The sequence below is a fragment of the Diadema setosum genome, chromosome 18 (genome assembly GCF_964275005.1).
Source record: "Diadema setosum chromosome 18, eeDiaSeto1, whole genome shotgun sequence".
NCBI classification, from domain to species: Eukaryota; Metazoa; Echinodermata; class Echinoidea; order Diadematoida; family Diadematidae; genus Diadema; species Diadema setosum.
Window position 1 is genome coordinate 4,462,917 of NC_092702.1, and position 22,161 is coordinate 4,485,077.

The 22,161-nt window shown below is 39.9% G+C and overlaps 1 protein-coding gene across 2 annotated transcripts in view; it reads right to left on the reverse strand.

Moving 5' to 3' along the window:
* The window catches only part of LOC140241493 (fibroblast growth factor 8b-like), a 69,942-nt gene that overhangs the window by 42,920 nt on the left and 4,861 nt on the right, over positions 1-22,161 (reverse strand). The window contains exon 1 of one of the 2 annotated variants that reach the window (XM_072321222.1): positions 6,773-7,869. The exons of the other annotated variant lie outside the window; for it this stretch is intronic. Within the exon in view, the coding sequence (XP_072177323.1) occupies positions 6,773-6,795 (23 nt within the window). The 5' untranslated portion in view covers positions 6,796-7,869. Of the gene's footprint in view, positions 1-6,772; positions 7,870-22,161 lie in introns of those variants that run through there. 2 annotated transcript variants of the gene reach the window in all.

Genomic DNA, 22,161 nt, shown 5'->3' on the forward strand with positions numbered 1-22,161 from the left:
TCGTCTGGAATGCACCTTTAAAAAGAGGTTCCTGATTCGACTCCCACCGGTGGGCCATTAGTGAGTCGTTAGTACGGGTATATGGCATGGCGCATGGTCATAAGGCAAAATATTGCTATTACTGATGAAGCCACTTAAAAATTCCAAGAAATTACATCTGACGGAGGGAATTGCATTCACATTTAAAACCGACAGTCGTTCCACTGACATGACTGATAACAATTGCAATAGGTGAATTCTCATTTTGGTTATAATCATCCAGAATCCAGAATAAGCTAATTCTCGCGGTCCAGCCTACACCCCACCTTCTCCTATCCCCCTTCCAGGTAACACACACACACACATACATACATACATACATATATACATACACACACATACAACGTATATACATGAATACATACACAAGCACCAATAGTGAAACATGTATTTGCATAGTTCAAAGACGTAATTCACGTTCAAGTTCTATAAACAATGCGTAAAACACCTAAAGTGATAAGATAGGAGATAAGATCGCATGACCTAGTGTCATTTGTACATCATCATCCTGGAATGTGACATTTAAGCAGGTTGTTAAGGCGTATAAAATGTGGGTCACGAACGTAAGTTTAATGAAACACACTTGACTGCAAGAAAACGTGACACGAATAGTACGAGAAATATGGACAGATGTACCATGTGCAAGCAAAAAATGATGACACAAGACGGAATCTTCAATTGACCAAAGATACAATTGTATACTCTTATCAAAACTCCAAGGAGTCCCATGCATAACTTACATACCTCTTCGTGTATCATTAACCGAGACAATATTGACTCTCGAGTCAGACAGGAATATGTGTTTTCCTGGGCAATGGAATGGGGAACGAAAAGTATCGGACAAGGGGAAGCAACAACAACAGAGATTGTACGGAACACGTCGGGATGCTCGCCAATTACCCGCACCACTCTTTCGTCACGATTCGACCACGGTTTCGCTTCGCTGCTTCCGGAACAGAGTTTCTCTCCGCCCAAGTTCAATTTCGGGTGACGGCCTTACGTCACAATCAAATTAAGACAGTCTCCGTAAAGAAAGACACCTATAGGCGTAAGCTAATGCGCATATATATATATATATATATATATATACATGTGTGGGTGCGTGTGTGTGACTGTGTGTCTATTTCGGTATGGTTCTGCGTAAACCGTCCCCCTTTTGCTTTACCGCTTTGAAAAGTGCCCGTGGTTATTCTTCAATAAACATCGGGTTAATGCAATATTTTGGGATGAGTGTTTTGTTAGTTAGCAGGTTTCGGCGCGGTCGCTGATTGTCATGGAGGGGGAAACAAATATTAAAACAAGCATTTGCTCGGCTAACACCTTAGAGCAAAGACTATTTACGCAAAAATACCGTGATTTGAGAGGGCCCTGATTGCATTTCCTGATGAATAAAAATATCATATCTCGAGCCCATTGTCACGGGCATACATAAGACTAAGAATGCTGTCTCTGTTTAATAAACGCATGTTTGCCCGCACCAAATATTAGCCATATCTCTTGCTCTCATTTTTTTTTTCGTTATCCTCCTCTACCTTTTTTTTTTCTCTCTCTCTCCCTCTCTCTGTCCGTCAGAGGGGCCAAAGTTCAGTCCTTTACAATATTTCGTGGTTTTCGTGAAGAACTCTGGCACGTTTGACGGTTTCCGGGGAGATATATCCCTGGATACCGGAAATTCATTCTACGAGTGATTTCAGACACTTTTAGCAGGACCATGAGAGTAAACTAACGATTTGTATACATTAATTTAATACTATCCCTAAAAAATAAAACTATCCCTTATCGGTGATAGGAGGGATATCTGTTAGGGCTTCGTTGATGAAAAGCCATACAATGATAGCAATCCTGCACATTTCGGATTTTCGTATATTAATATCGATGCACAATGATGATTGACACATTGACGCTTTATTGATCAACGCCAATCATAGTCCCCTTATCTGGCTATAATCTTTACGGCTATTTTTTTTTTCTGTCTCTCTGTTTCTTTTGCACTTCTATGACACACTCCAGAAAGGAAGGTAAAGGCCTGATTTGTCTGCGATTGTGTGCGGAACGAAGTATGCCTTACATTTTTAGTCTCCCCCCTCCCCTCCTAAATAAATCCAAATCGTCTTGGATTGGAATCGACTGTAACTGGGGCATTTCGCATCTCGGATGGTGCTGTGACTGGGAAATCGCCTTACAAGGACTCCAGTCAAGCTTTTTACTTTGCTACCAATTGAGCAAGTACCCCTCTTTGAGCTCTGGGAAGCAGGGAATCCTGCCTTTATATATGCAGAGCAAATTTACACAGACATGTTAGCCGAGCCATTTTCAAAAAAAACAACCAGAATCTCACTCGGTCATGTGGAGGGGAAAGAACCCTCGCGTTCTCCTATTTCATTCTCTCCTTATGTATGTCATTCAATGTTGGAAGTGAAATCCTACCCAACTGGTGGGTGGGTGGGGGGGGGGGGGGTGAGGGGGATTGAATAAATATCAATATATGACTTCAGAATAGTGCTTCCTCACACTGTTTCATTTCGGTAGAAAGTTGAATAGGACGAACTCTGCTCTCTGTTGTATTAAGGGTAGGTAAATCATTACTATAGCCTCGTTCTCTTCGTCGTAACGCAGGCCTTGCAGCTTTCACTGTGGGAAGAGATATCTTGGCAACCTGTGTCAGTGATGAATGAATTGCTGAATGATTTCGCTTTCCTTCGCCTATCAGACCTTCTTCCGCTCACCCCGCTCATAATGTTTAACCCTTATACCATCCTCAGTTTCCTCTTTCTTCAGCACAAGTGGCGACTTAGTCGGAAGCGACTGGTTAAAGTGGCATTGCCGTTTTACTGTATATACCGACGAAAGCAAGGCGCTGGGATAGCAGGCAAGTGTAAGAGCAAGACCCCCTGAAAACTCTTAACCAGAGTAAGATGGCATGCCGTCAGAACATATCTCTAAGGTTAGAGTATGCAGCAGGACAAGAATGCAATAAGTTAGCCATGGAGCTATATACAACACATGAGTAAAGTATGACTCTGCACCACTGTCTGGTAAATATATGTGACACATTCTGAAGTATTCCGGCATAAATAGTATTCAGTAATATTTCCGGCATTTCTTATACAATTGTATAGTTCCCCCTTAGTTTGCATTGGATTTCTTAAGTGAATAGTTCGAGTTCGAAGAACTAGCGTAGGCTATTAGAAAGGATAACAATAAGTACCGTAAAATCGTAATAATATTCTTATTTCTTAAATAAAAACTGTAGGCATTTAAGGAATGAGTGGTAAGTCTAATCAGGTAGCAAATAGAATGGCAACACGAATTGATTTCACAAACTATTAGAAGGATTGTCATCTCCAGGGAAAGTGGTTCCACTCAAACAAACAAACAAACAAACAAACAAACAAACAAACAAACAAACAAATAAGCAGGCAAAATGTTTCCCATATAAGAATTCTACCTTTAAACCGAACGCCTCCATAATGGTAACGGTTGAGCTAGCAAAGAATCCTGTACTGTATTTATTTCAACACGTTTTAGTACTTCCCCTACACATGCTGGATTGTGTTAGCTGGGCATCTCGCACTGTGCTGTACTGTCGTCGATAGCCGACTGGTGCAAATGATTTAATCACGAGGGGTCATTAAATCATCGTGACTAATGACGATAGTGACCCGAAAGAAGAAAGAAATGAGAGACTAAGTCCTATGAAGCCTGTTACTGAATTTTGTCAAACGTATCCTGTTACGACGTCAGCGTCTTCTGTTAATATATTTTATTTCATTCTCTCCTCATCTCTCCCCAATTAAGATATATGTCTGTCTGTCCGTCTGTTTGTCCTTTTCTGACATATTCATACCTGTATCACAAACAGATAATCGCACACAGCTGTATGACACACACACACACACACACACACACATACCCTCTCTCTTTCACTCTGTTCATGAGATATATAGAATTATATGAGCCAATGAATATAATGATATCTTCTCGGACATGTATCGCAGCTTTCAATGCAAAATAAGACCCGGTAAAACGACGGCAACGAAAACATTCCTCGAAATGAAACTGTCTGTTCAGCATACTGTTGTTGTTAGAACTTCAATTCTAGAGATGATCTAACGGAGCATTATCATGCTCTGAGGTCGGTCTGGACTATTTCACTCCATGAAAGCGTGAAGCTGTCTCCGCCGAGAGCTGTACTTTTCCTCAAACCACACCCGAACTTCAATTATCTCTCATAGCTAACATCTCCACCATCAAATACGAGAACAGAACCACATCAACCGTTCTTTTTTTTTATCCCCCACTTCACGGAGTCAAACCCTGACGACCAATCGAGCCGAGCGCTTCGACTATCAAGTCCAGGCTTAATTGACACTTTGCTATATACGGGTACCTCGCGCTGGCTGCCCTTGCAAAGTACTCCTAACCGCCGAACGTGGCTTTGTCAGCTTACAACCAGGTTGCTGCACTACTACTAGGAAAGTCAAGTGTGCTCCCTTTGTCTGGGCGCCAATGTCAAGAGAAGAGGGAAAGAAAATGAAGCGCTAGGAAAGCTCTTCCCCTTTTGATTTTCTCTTGTTTTTTTTTTTTTTGTATCTAATGGGGATTAGACGTGCTCCTCCTGACATGGGCTTAATGAGTAGTGCGACAAGGAGACAATATATTCCAATTAGGACCCATTGTGCAGGGATAACGCGGAAGAGCGTGGAAACATGGTCACTTGAACGGACGAGTGGGTGTTCGAGGGGTGATTCATGTCCCGCCTGATAACATCAACGTTGGGAATGGGGGGCAAAGGGAAGAAGGAGGGGTAAAGAAACCAACGAACAGAAGGACCGAGTATGAAGAAAAATTCACCTGTCTTTATGCGTCTGTTATATTGTCCTTGTCAAGCTACATGAACCTTTCACAGCTTATTATCAATTTCAGCTGCATACAATCACTTAAGGACATTATTGTTTCGATAGGGTTCATAAGCTTAGCGTTTCTAACAAATACGAGAATCATGTGATACTGTAAAAAGTTTTAGTGATTCTGAAGAGGTATTTTTCCTTTGATGAAAGCCTGCATCAGATACTTCGTATAATCTTCTGCCTCAGTATTATATAATACAGAAGCCTACAGTGGGATACAAATGCTTATCAAATGCTGGGAAATACTAGTGCTGCTTTATATCATGTATCTTGTATTACAATGGACATCATTCATATTTAGTCTGCAGTTACGATAGGATGCGCTTGTGTTGAAATATGATGACAAAGTTATAATCTACAGAACACATTACAACTGTATATGTTTTATAACAACGTGCGTATGGACATTAACGGATTGCTTATTTCACCATCGACTGCGACTTTAAAAACTAATATGACGAAAAACTCAGGAATTATTTGCACTTTTATTTAGTTAATTTTTTTGACAGCGTCCATAGACTGTAACACATAAAATGCGAAACATAATGTATCAATTCGTCATGAAACCTTTTACGCGACGATAAACAGTGCAGCACTAACGTGCTGTATTCTGGGGCAAGCTCCATCATAGTACTGGATACCTGGAAAACGTCTGTGATGACATAAGTGCATGTCATCATAGTTTTTCTCCGCTAAAAGAGCCTAGGGAATAGGGTCGTGCATGATCAATGTTACGCTGTAACACCCTGCTAAGCCGAAGAGAGATCTGGGAGATCTCGCTCTTGATTGCATAAGCTGGGGAATGCTCCTACGCAAGTGGCTCAGCTACCTTGAATGCTAAACTTTTTTTCCTGATAATAACTGCTGATTAACCGTCGGGTACCGAATAGCGTCGACGAAGTAAGAAGAGATAAAATCTGGCCGTCCGAAAAAACATGAAATTTGCCAAGGGGATTTAATCCAGTGCCTTTCGGTTAGCATTATCACATTAATACAACGATATGCTTATGCATGATAATGGAAATTCATACATCATAGTTATTTCAGTATGGATTTTTACACACAAACTCGTCATTTACATATAGCCTATCCTTGTCGATTGTATTGAAATGAGTTGCTGTATAATTGGTAATGATAAACCAAAAAAAAAAAAAAAAATGCAATGGTTCCAATAATGACGACAGATATAACCATAATAAGTCTGATAATTATTTAGGATTTAATTGCCCGTTGATTCTGTAAAATTTATCGACAGCGAAGAAAAAACGCATTAATTTGTCTATTAGTGTTATTTGCCGTTGACATTATATACGCCGATTCATACGGACATTTCTTCAGTTAATGCCGGATACATTGTAATTTCAGGGTTTTTTACGCATTCTCTGGCTAAAGACAGCAAACAACAACATTTTTTAGGATGATTATCCTCCCATAGATGAACAGTTTCAAATACAGACATCGTCTTTCCCTGAAGCAATAACATGAAGTATGTATACCGATTAGGGTAATGGGCAGGTGCGGATAGCAAAACAAAAACGGGGTGCAGCACAACAAACTTGATGCCCATCATACAAAAGATCAAAGATGTTGAAAAAAAAAATAGGCAAACCAATCTATTACAAACAGAATACAGTTTGGCAATTCAAATAGCATATACGGGAAGAGTGTTGACCTGATATTGGCATGATTGTCGAAATTTGGCACGATATTAATGCCAAGGGCCAACTGTGGATGGATAAGAGATCGAAGTGTTGAGGACTCTGATACTGAGTGTTGTACAATTGCGCCACAAGATGATATATAGATGATGATGAGATACTCACGTGGGAAGTGTAAAGATCCTCATTGTGCGCCATGTTACAGCAGGCCCTACAAGAAGGCAAGATGCTTGGGTAGCCGGTCTAGTACTCCATTCAGCCAGAATAACTACCCAGCCAGGAATCTACGGAAGAGCACGACCCGATGCGACGAAAACGCACTAACACAACCTAGAAGCAAGTTGTGCTTTATGGAACAATTTTGATTTTCTTCCCTTTTTCTGTATTAATATCCACTCTCTTCAATTCTGTTCCTGATCGGCGTAGACGAGACAAGCATGTATCCAAACAGGGGGCGTTGAAGTAGTGCACAGCTGCCGTTGGAAAAAGGCTGATGATCAAAACGCGCGAGTTGGACGATGAGTTTAAACAAGATTAGCTAATCGCCCCTTAGATGTGGCAGATATTGAACAATATCTCTTGCATCCTTGGAGAGCTAGAATCCCAAATTTCCAGGATAGAAATCATATGATGAAGTGATCCGTTCTCTCTCTTCCTCGCTCCTTTCTTGTAGTTCAGATGAAGAAAAACAGCAGCTGTTCAACTGCAGGATATCTGCTTCACCTGCCTGTAAATTTGAACCGAAAAAAATCCAAGGTCTCACGAAAAAAATCAGCCCAAATTCATTACTTTGCTGCTTGTTTTCTTGAAGCGACACGCAGTCCCGCCTGTATTCTGGTTCGCAAACGGGGCAGCCTGCAAATGAAGTTAATTCCAAGAGAGTCAAACCTTAGCTGAGGCGTTTAAGGTTGTCCTGCTAAGCAAATCAGGAACCTCGCGATACACATGGGGAGCCAGTGCCGAAAGAGGAAGACAGAAAAGGGAAAGAGTAAGAGATAAAAGAGAGAGGGTGAGAGGAAGAATGAGTGGGGGCAATGATTGTTGAGCAGCAACTCCGTAGGAAAAGTAAATCCGAATGGAACCTTGCCAAGCATTCAATTCACAGGAAAAGGGGAGCAAACGGGCTGTTTTCCTGAAGAAATCAAGAAGAGCCTCCGATTGATACGTCCCAGTTACATGTGACGGGATCTGAGAATGAGCATCGAAAGGGAGGGAGACCCGTGGCCTGCGGATAGCGCTCCTGCGTATGGTCCTACCTCAGAGGAGACTGACGGTCGAATGGACCTTGGTCGCATTCGAAGACTTCCAAAGAATCGCGCGGAGCCAAGAAGTTCGATCTGGCAAAGCGTGGCGTAGACTCGGATATGGAGAGCTGCTGGGCGTTGCGGGGAATTGAAAGAAACGCAAAAAAGAAACCAGGGGCAGGGTATATCTTTTCATAGGCAAATTCAAATGGGGGGGGGGGGGGGGGGTAAGATTGAATTATTTATGCGGGGTAAGCGAGAGGTGGAGTGCAAATACGGGGCGACCTAATTGAATGAGCGTTGTTTGATGAGAAGGGGTGGGGCTTAGAGAATGAATCGGGCTCTGATTGGTTGATCATTCTTCAGCGCCAAACCTTTAAACAAGACAACTTTGAGGTCTGCTGCCGGCAGGACGAATCTTCTAAATTTCATACTCCTCCCCTCCCTAAAAGCTCGGTCGTTTCTCCTCGGATTATTATTAGAGCTGTAACGACTTGATATGATATGCATTTCAAGCGTAATAGCCTGGTTATCGCGCCGGCCATTCTGTTTGCAGACACTGCCCTCAAACAAAGATTTGATTATCACAAGAATGTGACGGCGTCCTGACGATTTTTTTTCTCCATTGGCGGAAGCGATGCGGGAAATTATCGCTGCAATATTTGTTAATCGATTTGAACAGTTTGTCCTGCAATGCACTCACCAGTTGGTCTGTTGCGAATGCATTAATTCGACAATGTACATCGGCCTTTGACTAGTAATGCTACCCAGTGTGAAGTAAAACTGAAAGAGGGCAAATGTTGTGCACTTGCCTGGCTAGAACTGTGCAAGAAGCCGGTGATCTTAAAGGGATGGTACAGTTTTGGTGGAGATGAGAATTGGGCTTTGAACTTTTTGTGAGATACCAAGAAAACACTTACGATGTAGTACGGAGCATACCATTTTAAGTGGAATTCAAAGTTTATGTGATGAAAATTGGGTTTGGAATGACTGAAACATTCAAAAACAAAGTAAAACAAAGCGATCGTAATAAAGTGTGGGTCCCACACTTTATTAGAATCGCTGTTTTTGGGATATCTCAGCCATTTCAAAACCAATTTTCAACAAATAAACGTTGAATTCCTCATAGAATTACATGCTTTTTCATATTTCGTAAGAGGTTTTTCATTATCTCACCAAAAAATGTTAGAAAGCTGAAATTAGGTCTCAACCAAAACTATATGATCCCTTTAATACGAGGAGAAAATATCGGGGAGATCCAAATTACCAGTCACGCCGAGAGGGTAACTGTTTCATCAGCGCTCGCAACGATTAGCCCCCGTTTGACCCGAGACACATTAACCTGCTAGGGGGTTGCGATTAATGATGCAGCAATATGAGTTAGAATACCGCGACGGAGCCATGTTGCAGAGAACGGTTAACAACATGGGCACTCATTAAACACTCGCACGATATGTTTGCGATGTTTCAAATTAACCTTGGCTGTAACCTTCGTTTAAGAAACACGTTGTCCTAATGAAATCAACAACATTATGAAGATTAGAATAAGAAACTGCTAAGTGAGCTGGCAAAACGTATTTTAAAAGAGATTTAGTCCCAAAGCAACTGTACTTTGTTCGCTGTTGTCAATTACAGCAGGTTAACCTTGTAAAAGTTAATGGCCAATCGTTAATTTAATGGAATGAACATAGGACAAATGACAGGCGAGGTAAAACCAAACAAATTCGATTTTCTTCGATTAATGGAAAGTTTTATACCAACGCACCATCACAATCGTGTACACATTACCTTGTGGCTCGGCAAGACGGTGTTCTGTTCAATAGCCCAGGCCGTTTGAGTGATTATGGTGAATATACCATCTTTTATGAAGACATTGGAGAAATGACAGTGTATGAAGCAAAAATAACGAAACATTTTTTTTTTCGCCTAATCCTGGAGAGAGATAAACTCAAACTTAAAAAAAAAAGTAAGCCTGTTATGAGCTCAGCTTTCTAAATTTATGTAACAATAAGACAAGTGTCAGTTAATGTCATGGTGAAGTTTGTTTGTTTTTTAAGACGACTAGATTAGATATGAACAGCTCTATCTAGGAATACAGTTTACGCAAATTCATTTCCCCCCTTGCTTCATTAGATGTGAAAAGATCCAGCGTAACAAAAGTGTAATCGACCAAAGCGTAAAGAGTTCTTGTGAACCCTTGGCACGTTTTGCCTTACTCACGGTGCGCCTTGAAGAAATACTTAACCAATTCGATAATGAGCTCATGTCGATTCGGGCAATAGGGGGCGATATTTCACAGCGGGTGGGCTGCACTTACGGGAGGAAGGGCGAATTTTGTTGTCATCAAAGCTTGCCGTACGCGTCCTTGAGTGTCAAGAAAGCGAACCTGCTTAGTCTTGTCTGATGAGTCGGATAAACGGTAGAATTAGCAGAAAGCACTTGATGATCTTTAAGGTAGGCCAATGTTTGGGATAGCGGGAAAAGGAAGCGTAATTAAGGAAGGATGGCTGATAGGCAAGTAAATCATTCCGGACGGAAGAACGGTGAGAGGCGAGGAGAAAGGCCAACAGTGGGGATAGCTGCAGACAAGTACAGAGAAGAGGTGATGTGAGACAGTCGAAATAAAAAAGACAAGAAAGACATGGGGGGGGGGGGGGCTACGTGGATGGTTCTGCCTCGAATACGAGAATGTTTGTAGAGGTTGCCGTTACAGGTTTTGCAGATCAGGGCTCTAATATAAACTAGATTATATTAACTGCATACTTTGAAATAACATGTAAACTTACGTCAAACCAAGTGGTGAGTAAACATCCCATGGCAACTCATGGATTGTCCTTCCGATGACAACAGGGTCCCAGGATATTCAAGTGTATATATATATATATATATATATATATATATATATATATATATATATATATATATATACAGTATGTGTGTGTGTGTGTGTCTTCAAGGTACTGTTAACCATTGGGAGCAGTGATTTTAAAAATGTTCGAGTTCCATTTTTATACATTTTTATGCGCTGGTCAGTTGTATCACAAAACATCCTATCATATAAAAATTTCGCAGTAAAGCCTAAAGTATGAGGAGATATCACTAATTTTCTCACTAAACCATATAGACGGTTTAGTTAAGAAATAACTTTATTACAACTATTGTTCACAATTTGTATACTTAACAATACTTAACATTGATTATACTTGTCAACTTTTTTACACTGATTCTTTCTATCTCTCACATTTTAGAACAACTTAAAAGCACTAAAGCTGGGTTTCTATTTCATCTGCAAATGGTAAACAATGCCTCTAACCATTGTAGTATAAGCGTGTGTCTTCTAAAAGGCTTTGACATTATTATTAGGACACAACAGCATTGCCAACTACCCATTGCTACACCACGGTCATAAGGGACAGGCTGTGTGAAATATTATACTTTTGAAAACACGAAAATGCCGGGCAGGAAATCGAACCCATGAGATTTTTTTTTTCAGAGTCCAGATTTTGAATTTATCTGGAGTGATAATACTGAGCTGGAAAGTTTGTGTTTGTTTTTTCATCGGCTGCTAACCTTGCTCCCTGATTCAATGTTCACTTCCAAAGCAGCCTATCTTATCATTTACATCAACGTAACTTCATATCACAGAGGGAGTGCGAAACTGATTTTTGAATGATCATCGAAAATTCGACAGGAAAAAATCTAGCCACAAAGAAATTATAAGCTATGTATGTTGTAGCTCTCACTCACACCCGCACGCAAAATTGTCACTGGACATAGCAATTATATGAAATTATATAAAAATGGTTTTTTAAATGGCTGAGATATTCAAAAATAAAGAGGTCCTAATAAAAGTTAAGACCCACCTTTTATTCGGACCACTTTGTATTACATTGTTTTTAGATACAATGTATCTCAGCCATTTCAAAACTTTCTTCAAATAAACTTTGAATACCTCTTAGAATCGTATGCTCTTTCATATTTCATGAGTGGTTCTACTTTTCTCGCAAAGAGTTAAAATCTGATTCACCACCTCAGCTAAAACTTTAAAAAACAAAACAAAAACAAAACACTATACCATCCCTTTAATAGTATTCAATGGCTGAATAGGGTGAATGCACATACTCACATCATGCTTTCTTCTGCCTGGTACACGGGCACTTCATTGTCTCTACCCCCCCCCCCCCCCCCGCCCTGTGTTTTTCCGGCACATCTCATGGGCAAGTCCTGCAGCTGTTAACAGGTATATGATGGGATTTTACTGACGATATGCTCGACATTCATACTTCTTGAACAAGTAACCACGGTCTCTTGGGGTTTGTAACCGGCATCAGCCGAAAGTGTTATCTAGCTTAGATGTAAAGGTAGGGAGGAAAGAAGCGTGCGTGGTCCAATCCACGTCGCACTTTTCGAAAAAAAAAAAAACAACAACAACAAGAAGAAGACAGCAAACCAATAAGCTACTGACGTTTAGGATCATTGCCAAAACACAAATGTCCATGACCTGGGTTTTGATAAATACGCCTGGGAGACGAAGCGACTGTTGTTATCATTCGATGGACTGATACACCACTATCACATGACTGATAGAGCTTAACCAAACAATACCTCAAGGAAAATGCTTTGTTTTTTGCTACATGACAGATAGCCCTACAACACTCATAATCGAATTTCTCTCTTTCATCTGAAAGGCCCCCAACCGAATCCACAAACGGACAACATTCATGCTGTCTTTTGTCGGGTTAATGCTCTTTATCGAAGATCACACGATGCAATCATGTATCGTAGATCGATATATCGCTGGTCCCTGCATGCACCCAGTCTCAACTATCGCGCGTGAATTTATTTTGCTTTGTACGGTCCTGCTGTGCTTGAGCTGCGGCCAACCCTTATTGAGGCATTATTTGTGAACGTCGCCGTCCTGCTCGAAATTCAGTGTTGCTGAAAGTATGTTACTCGTAAGTACTCATATCATTCAAGAAGGTCCTGACCCCATTATGTGCTTTATACATCAACATTTTAGATATCTGGAACCAAAGTAATAAGGTCCATGATATTGCCTATATTGATGTTATAGATTTCGAGACTTAATTCGGATTCTGACTTTGAACTTTGGTAAAATTGGAAGTTTACGCATTGGTAGCGGTCCCATACGTTGTAAACACTTAAAGTTTGCTCAAGTCATCAGCAAACTCAACAAGTTACATGGTCCACCCCCAAAAAGAATAATCCAAGTTGACGCAAATTATAATCATACAGATGAAAATTTGATGCAGCACAAACGACGGAATAGATTTACACTTTTTATATTTTTTTCAAGACATTTCGCCTCTTTTGTTCGTACGAAGAAAAGCGGAGAGAAGAGAGACGGTTATGAGCAAGACCCTACGTCCTACCATTGGCGGCCTTGATTTCGACATGAAGCAAAAATCTCTTGACTGTATTGATTCAGTGGGCCCGATAATTTGAGGCAATAAACGTAGGACGTACGCATATCATAAAAACGCACAGGAATTTTCTATACTAGATGAATTCCGTTAACGCCATCCATCCATTATCTGTTGGTTTTCCCTTCACAGAAATCGTAGCCATGATAAAGTTATTTCTCTGGCATGTGTTTCAGAGCAGAACCAGACAAACGAAAGTCTTCCTATGTTATAGCCTCCGATGTCCCTTTTTGTTAACATTTCAAACGATCCACCATTGTATATAGGAAGCGTAGTCAGAAACGAAAGGGCATGTAATGGTAGAGCTGAGAGAGAAACTGAAAAGATGGACGGAGGGGATACATGGGTGAATGGAAACTATGAACGAGAGGAATATGAACTTTCAACAAATTCATAAAAAGATTAATGGAGGGGGATGTTGTCGATGAATATAACGAAGACAGAAAGAAAGAGGGGGGGGGGCTCCATGTTCTTCCTCACTCTTGAGGTAATACCCACTGTATACTAAGTATCATAAAAACCATCTTTTTCACAACTGAGTGATTTATACACTACCACCCAATTGTGGGACAAGCACACAAAGCTCGACATTAATGCAGACGCGTATGAAACCATCAAGAACAAGACATATTTTTCTTTTCTTTTCGTTTTGGTCTGGTTGTCTTTGGCATTGTCTCGGTCTGATGAGTATATCAGAGCTGATTCGCACTCCACGAACTTCTCACGTGGTAGCTGGCCCATATCCGCTGTACATAAGCTCAGCATCGTGAGACATTGAGAGTGACACCACTGTGATAACTAATTCAGGCTCCTCGATAGGTAGGGTGGCTGACCAACAAGGTAACATGCTCCGCTGTCGAGGCCAGGTGGAAATCGAGAGACAAGTGATCGAGGTAAGTTTGTTCAGAGTATTGGCTGAGGCACACACACACACACACACACACACACACACACACGATCACACATCTCCACATACACGTGAAATTATCAGACGAGCAGACGATCGAAGGTCAATTTTTTTTGACAGTCATAAGGTGACGTCCGAACCCAGATCTAATAGGTCGAGATGATATAATGTATATAATGGAACGATATCAAACTTCACCCTTTCCTTTGAAACAATATTGCCTCTTTCCTCAACTGATAATCCAGTCCCCGTATGGCAAATATCTTTTCTTCTATTATGACATGTCTTGCCTTGGCAAGGACAGATGACGTGTGGAGTCATCAGTTAAAGAAATAAAAAGGATGGTTTATTTGTTTGTTTGTTCGTTTCCATCTGAGAAGATGACTGGATAGCCCATATTCAGCTATACGTTAAGCTGGTCTTCCATGGGGTCCAGTTGAATGCGAGGTGGGACCACCTCACCGGGTTAAACACCCTGCTCTTTGCGATGAATGAATGAAGCGGGATCTTTTACGTGCATGAGTTGTTACTCTCTCATACACGGGACCTCCATTTTAAAATATGTCCTATCCGAGGGACAGTGTTTTGCCTCTTGCTAGAGGGGACGGTATGCTTACACACAACATTGCTCAGTCCAGACTCGGGTTCGAACCCGGGTCCTTAGGATAGTGAGGCAGACGCGCTACTGACTGAGCCAACTCACCGCCCTCGTAGTAAAAACTTCCAATTAAATTCTGGTAACGAAGATGAATTCATAACATGGATACAAACTGGTTGTGGTTAGCCTTGAGATCGATCCACTATTCCTTATCCCTTCCATCCCGCACATAAGAGAAGATTTTGAAAGCTGATGAATGTCATAAAGATTTGAGGATATGAGATAAACGAGAACGGTAAAATTTCGTCAACGAATATTGTATGTTGTATATTACCGATTGTCAAACTGTGGGACTTCAAACAGTAATTACATAGTCCTGTAGTTTGGGTTTCCAGTATTCTGTACATACCTTGTCCAGCGGATTAGTCACCTTTTTTTTTTCATAGATTCGGAAGATGTAAAAATAATGACTTACAGCCTGCTATGTCAAGAAAACAAAACCAAAAACAATGATAACATATCCCCAGAGTTTCCTTTCAAGGGAAAACCACAAGAACCCGTCAACAAGGAAAACCACTTGCCTTGGAATCCTACAGCGATACTATTATGTACAGATGCCAAAGAATGAGCAGTAAACTAAGTGTTAAAAGCTGAACATGGAGAAGAAAGATCATTACATCGTGGAGTATCTCCAGCCGTACCGACATGATATAAACGAACGCTGGTTTTGAGTCAGAATCGATAAACACCGTCTTAATCAGATAAAAAGATACCGGAAGTGCCCGCACAGCTGAGGCGGAAGCTGTCGTCTAGGTTAATGCCAATGGCAGAAGGATGGTGATGGGAAGATGTGTCCTTTTAAGGCTTCTTTTCGACGAATTTCAGTTCGTTGACCTGTCACCTACATCTTGTATTTTACCTTTCTCCGCAGGGGGTACCTATAATGTGTTCGGAGTGGGCTATGCCAGCTTACTCGGTGTTGTTTGCTTGGACATCATGAAGCTTTGTTTGTTTGTTTGTTTTTCTTTTCATTGGGGCAGGGGGAGTATGTTGAACTAGTGAGGAAAATATGAATTATACACTCCTGATGATTACAGCGTTTTCATGTTCAGAGACTTTATTAAATCAAAATCATATATATTCAATTCAATTCAATTTTTATTTCATTTTCGACAAGAACATATAAACATCACTTTTTATGGTAACAGAAAATAAGGTGTGTAAAACTATGTAGGCTGAAAAGAATGGACAATTGTCGCATCTTACGATAATTAACACTATCATAAAACTCAAGTGATTAGAAGTAAGTAAACAATATGTAAAATTCGAAAAATGGAGGGACCCACTAAAAAGCCAAAGCTCTTAGGATGTGGGCCCTCAGAAGAAAAACATCAGTTGAAGAACTAAGATAATTTACAATGCTGTGGTTTCATTTAGGAGCATACAAGCACAATACATTTGAGGTCAGCGTATCTATACCGAACTTCTTGAGAAGAATTGCCCACACGCAAATCTGCTATTCCCATCGGTGCCTTTCCTGCCTTTAACTATTGTTGACAGGAAACGAAAATAAACAAAAAATGCAATAGCGCTTGATTTAGTTTATAGTGAACCATATTATATGAGATACACTGCATGGTGGCTTTTGACGGGGAAGTTGGCAGCGAAAAAAAAAAAAAAAAAACTGTTTGACACATTTCCTTCATTGGTAGGCTGCATATAGGTCTGTGGGTATAAGTCTGCCTCACACGAGAGATTGAAAAACAAGCCGGGTTTCGTGGAGGAAATGATGCGCGTTTGACACATTTCCCAGACCGAAAACAATAGCGGGTCAGCAATGATTTCCGTTGCAAATAGGAGCGGACCTCAAAAGGTATACCCGCTGGGAAGCAACCTGCAAATCCTCTTGTTGATACGTCTAGGCGGAACTCGCTGGACATCGCCAGCCGAAGCTCACGGGAGCCGTTTGCGTTGGCCGTCTGGTCTCTCCTCCCACCCCATATAAGACTCGGCGCTAGCGATGATACCAGCAGCCGACCAGACTGATAGACGTTTTATGTCACGCGAACGTAAGTGTGTAGGTTTTCAAACAGGAAGTATACAAACCTTGGAGGGAGCTTCCTCGTAATGTCTGACATTTCTTAAGTCTAGTACCAAGGTTAAGTAGATGACGCGGGCTGGGCACAGGATGGTGTCGGAATCTCATTTCCCCTAACTTTATTTTATGAATCAAAAAGAAAATGATATGTTCCGGTTGTTTGTTGTTTTTGTGTGTTTGTGCAATTTCTTTGCTTAAGGTGACAGATATATATTGAAATATATTCATGGATATAAAAAATATATTGGTTTATCGGTTAATATGCAGTCACTCAGCAATAAATTTGTTTGTTTTTTTTATTCTTCTACAGTCTACTTTTCTTCGTCTTTTTCTTTCTTCGTAACTTTCTATTTTCCCCGCTTCTTCTTTCTCCTCCTTCTCCTCCTTCTTCTCCTTCTCTCTATCTTTCCATCGCCTTTTCTCTCCTCTCCTTATACTTCCTTTTCTCCTCCCCGGAGTTTGTTTAACATAGATGAACTTTGGAGCAGAGATGTTTGTCTCCACTAAATCATCACAGTAATTGTGTTTGCATCCATTATTAGTATCACTAGATCAAATCAAATCGAAAACAATACTAAAAGACAGGTCACACTTGATCTTCCGAAGGTCCAAAACAAAGTATGCAATGTGTTTAAATGAATGGTAGAGTTTTGGCTGAGATAGGGATTCAGATTTTTGAGAAATACCACTTATATATGAAATATTAAGTAGCATACAATTCTAAGCGGAATCAATAGTTCTTACTTTTGATGAAAATCGCGGTTTTGAATGATTTAGATATATCCACAAACAAAGGAAGGCAAAGTGGTCGTAATAACAGGTGGGTCTTACCTTTCAATAGCCACTATTATTATTATCATCATTAATACCTCTTAGAATTGCATGCTCTTTTTGATATTTCATATTACAAGTGGTTTCTGATTATCTCGCAAAAAGTTAAAACCTGAATCCCCATCTCAACCAAAACTATACCTTATCTTTAATACTGGGAGTCTTGGTATACCACGTGTGATGATATGATTTGTTTTTAATCCTTACCCTTGTCCTTAATTGTTTCCACTAACGGGCGTTAGTACATCAGTGCTGCTATCGTTTCTGCTACCGACTATCACAGCAATGACCATAAAACGTCTGGTATTCTGTATATATCATAGGGTACAGACATACTACCGTATGTCCCCCAAAAATTACAACGGTACCCTCCACAATGATAGCTTTAAGAATAGTGAATCAATCCAAATACAATTTCAGGGTACGAAAATATAGCTCATTGCCAACATCTTACAATTTTGCTTCAATGGTCAAAGAGAAATGAGGAATTTTGTAAAGGACGTCAGGAATCTCTTCCCTCCAAGTTCTGTCTATTGTTATCACACACAAGATCATCGAAGTGCTAAACTTGGAAGAATCAGACTCATGACATGCTTTACAACAATCCACATTTCTCTGTGACCGCTTAACCAAATCGGATGGGGTTTTCTGCAAAATAGAGCTAAGATGTTATATTTTTAAGACCCAGAAGTAGCATTTAGACAGTTTAATCATAATGGGTGTTATCAATGCGAAAATCTGATTGTAATTTTTTTTTTTTTTTTTTTTTTTGGGGGGGGACATATTATGATAGCAAATAACCCCTCCATTACGTCCGCGATAGCATTTACAATCATCTTCGCATGAGCGTTTTTTTTTTTTTTTTTTTTATTGATAGTTTGTAAAATCCATCGTTCCTTTGACCCTTTCAGGACAACAAGACTCGGAAATACCGTCGCCATCTTTACGCAGTTTAGATGTCGGTGCGATAACAAAGACTTAGTTATAGTTCTGTAGAAACAGAATAAGACTAGACCAACAGAACTGGAATGTTTTATCAATATGTAAAACGAAAATTATGAAATCACGTAGTATGAAAAATGTTTCCACAAGTAGAGTTCTTTAAAGAAATATGAAACATGAGATATACCGCCAACTTTATCAATTCTCTCAGAGGAGAATTTGTAGTTGTCAAATTACCTACCAAAATAAAATGATATTTCTTTGTACAAACCAGGAAGGATTCAATGAGGCGATGACCTAATTTGCATAATATTTGGTTTCTAACCGTTCTCTATTTTCCCAAAAAGTTTGCATTTTATTAAATTTTTATTCCATTTCTGATTCTTTTTAACGGAAACTGTCACCATTTTGTCTGCTTAACTCTTTGAGACTTTTAAGTCATACGTAAGTTGAAGATTGAGTTGTACTTCACTTTAAGAATAAAACGTTTGAAAGGAGACTTAGATTAAAAGTGTCAGTTATTAAACGTTGAATGTCGCTAACGATATAAACACAAGTCAATATGTTGAGTCATTAGTTTCCAGTAAAAAAAAAAAAATGCTGAAGATAAGTGTAAATAGGTGCTATTACTTCGTCAGATAACTTCAGGAATCAAAGCCAGCCTGCATGACTGTGTTCGCGGCAAGGCAGGGGGAGTGTTCAGGGTTACTTTGACACCCGAGCTGGTGTGCGTGTACGTTGGTTTTGAGTCCAGAGGAAGCGTTAATGTTCTTAGAACCCCATGCGACGATCTTACCCAACTATTATGCATACAAATAGTGAACCACATACAGCTGTAATAAAGTACTGCTGCGGTAAGCAGTATAACCACCCTGCACGTGCCAGGTATCTGCGGTGAAGAGATAATTTTAGACCTAGATCGAACAACGTAGACATCCGGTGAGCACACATTTGACCATGAATACGATACTTCGAGTGTCAGCGTAAGAGGTTTTAGCTTGTTTGTTTGTTTAGAAGCGATTTGCGTATTTTCACCGGAACATTATCAAGTACACTTGGCAAAACTTACCAAAAGGGGACCGACGCCGACACCCACATGATTTGTTGTTTTGAGAACACTTGTCACGCTTTCTAGTAGAACGGAATATGGTTAACAACACGAATAGTACAAGAACCAAGAGGCTCTATTTCAGTTCAATTTATACTTCAAGATACCCACACATTTTACAGTGTGGTCTCTCTTCGTCAACCCAAAGTTATGAATGAGTGAAGACGGCAGGAAAGAGGGTTGAAACGAAGTCCCATAAATGTACTCCATGTCTTCTCCTTACACGACAAGTGTGTTCAGAGACCTGCGCACCAAGCACGATAACGGCAACGGTCCGGGTGTTTGTTTTTGTTTTTGTTTTTGTTTGTTGTTGTTGTTGTTGTTGTTTGTTTGTTTTTGCTATAGTGTGTCATAAGGAACCATGTTTTGTTCTGTTACAATATCACTTCCCCACGAATAATATTATTACAAAATAAATCTTCAAATGGTGATTTTGTTGCTCTTGATTTTGACATAAGAATAAAATTTTGGGTGATTTCGTATACTGAATTATCGATTATTGACTATATAGCAAAAAGCCGGACCGTTGCCGTATACCGTGCTCTGTCTTTACTGTTAGTTCCTCATACGCGTATGCTCGACAACGGGCTGGTACATTGTATTCGCATGTTTTTGGATCCACTTTTACCCTCTCCCACTCCCATCTTTACCCCCCCCCCCCACACACACACACACACACACGCGCTAAAAAGGAAGCTCTTAACAGGTGTAGGCCTACACCATGACGGAAATGAGATGCGAGTGAAAGTAACTCTAGTTTGTTTCAAACGAGAACAATTTTTATATAAGGCGCACACAACCGAGTTCAACGATGTACAATAAACCTACCAAACTTAACACATCAGTTTCCTTGCGCTGGTACGATGCGCCATAACAGAGCAAGCCAATATTGCATTTGGCATCCATATCAGAACATTCAGTTCACTCCAGTTCAGTTTCATATCTATTTAGCATCCAACATCCAACAAAGAGTACAAAAAAATACTAAGTACACACTACACCATCACATTGTTTGGTCAATTAAAAAAAATACACATCGCAATATGAAATACTTATACTTTGAAAGGTCGACATAAAAGGATGGAAAAAGAGTAAAATTAATATGTAACTAAAAACATCATTATAAACAGTAGGCCCTAATCATTAAGTAAAGTAAAGAAAAAGAAGTTCAGACTTATCTTACAATGTTACAACCTATGATGCAGGCACTATTGTTGATATTTGTGATTGAAAGCCGAATAGATAATAATAATGATAATACTATAATAATAAGAATTCGCTGAGCAGTGTGTACCCAACAAAAGAATAATGGAGAAAAGGCAAAAGAATGATGGAGAATATTAATATCCCCCCCCAAAAAAAAAAAAAAATGAGGAAAATAACATTTACAGGTTTCATCAGACAAGCGGATGGAGCGTCGAATTTCCTTTACTTTCACTTTCTACATATTTTGACAGTGTCATACAATAACTGTTAAAAGTCGGTATATGGACAAGTCACTCCTTCCAGCGCCATTTTTAGTTTGTTTGTTTTTTTTTTTTTGGTTGTTTTGTTTTGTTTTTTTTCTGTTTGGTTGTTTTTCCGCAGTGGCTGGTTTAAAGCAGCTATGCTGGCCGGTAACGACGTATACGTCACAGAATTCTCACGATATGCAGTCAAAATCCGGAATCGCTTAGCCCTTTTTTCTTATCAGATCTGATTATCCAAAAATGTAACTCACAAACATTGAGTCAAATCCCGTCGTCTAAATCGATTGCTTTATTTGTTTGTCCAGTGCCGTCACTTTCTTGTTTTCTTTGTTTCAGCAGTGAGCCCCTACGCCCTTGGTCATTGCTTTGTCTACCGTACTTTCTTGGAATTCTAATTCAAAACAATTGGCAAAGATCTCGTGATGTTATTCTTGAAAAACTTTTTGCCTTTCACGAAGAGATCACTGACCAGACAAAAACTATCATTAGGTGTTTATAGAGACAACTGAAATGAAGCTTTAAGTATCTTGATAAAAAAAAAAGTTTGTCTTGCAGTATTAGTCTGCATTTACACACAGTAGTTCAAGTAATAGAAGCTCTAGTAACGATTGTCGTTTTATATGATAAAGGAATATTTCTTCTTTAAAGTTACAAGGGTGGTGTTTAATTATATAGGCGTATAAATGATTGTTAAGTTCAGTGAAACTCATCATGAATGATATACGCGACTAAAAATCAACGGTCATGTATCTCTTTTGCAAACGCCAAAAAATTTTGCATGGATGAAGAATACTGTCTGCCAACATCTTGCATGGCATTTTAAGGTAATGCGCCGCAGAGTTTTGGGGGAAATGAAAAAAAAAAGAACTCTATGTCACCTGAGAGATGCTTCCCTTTTGTACCAAAAATAACG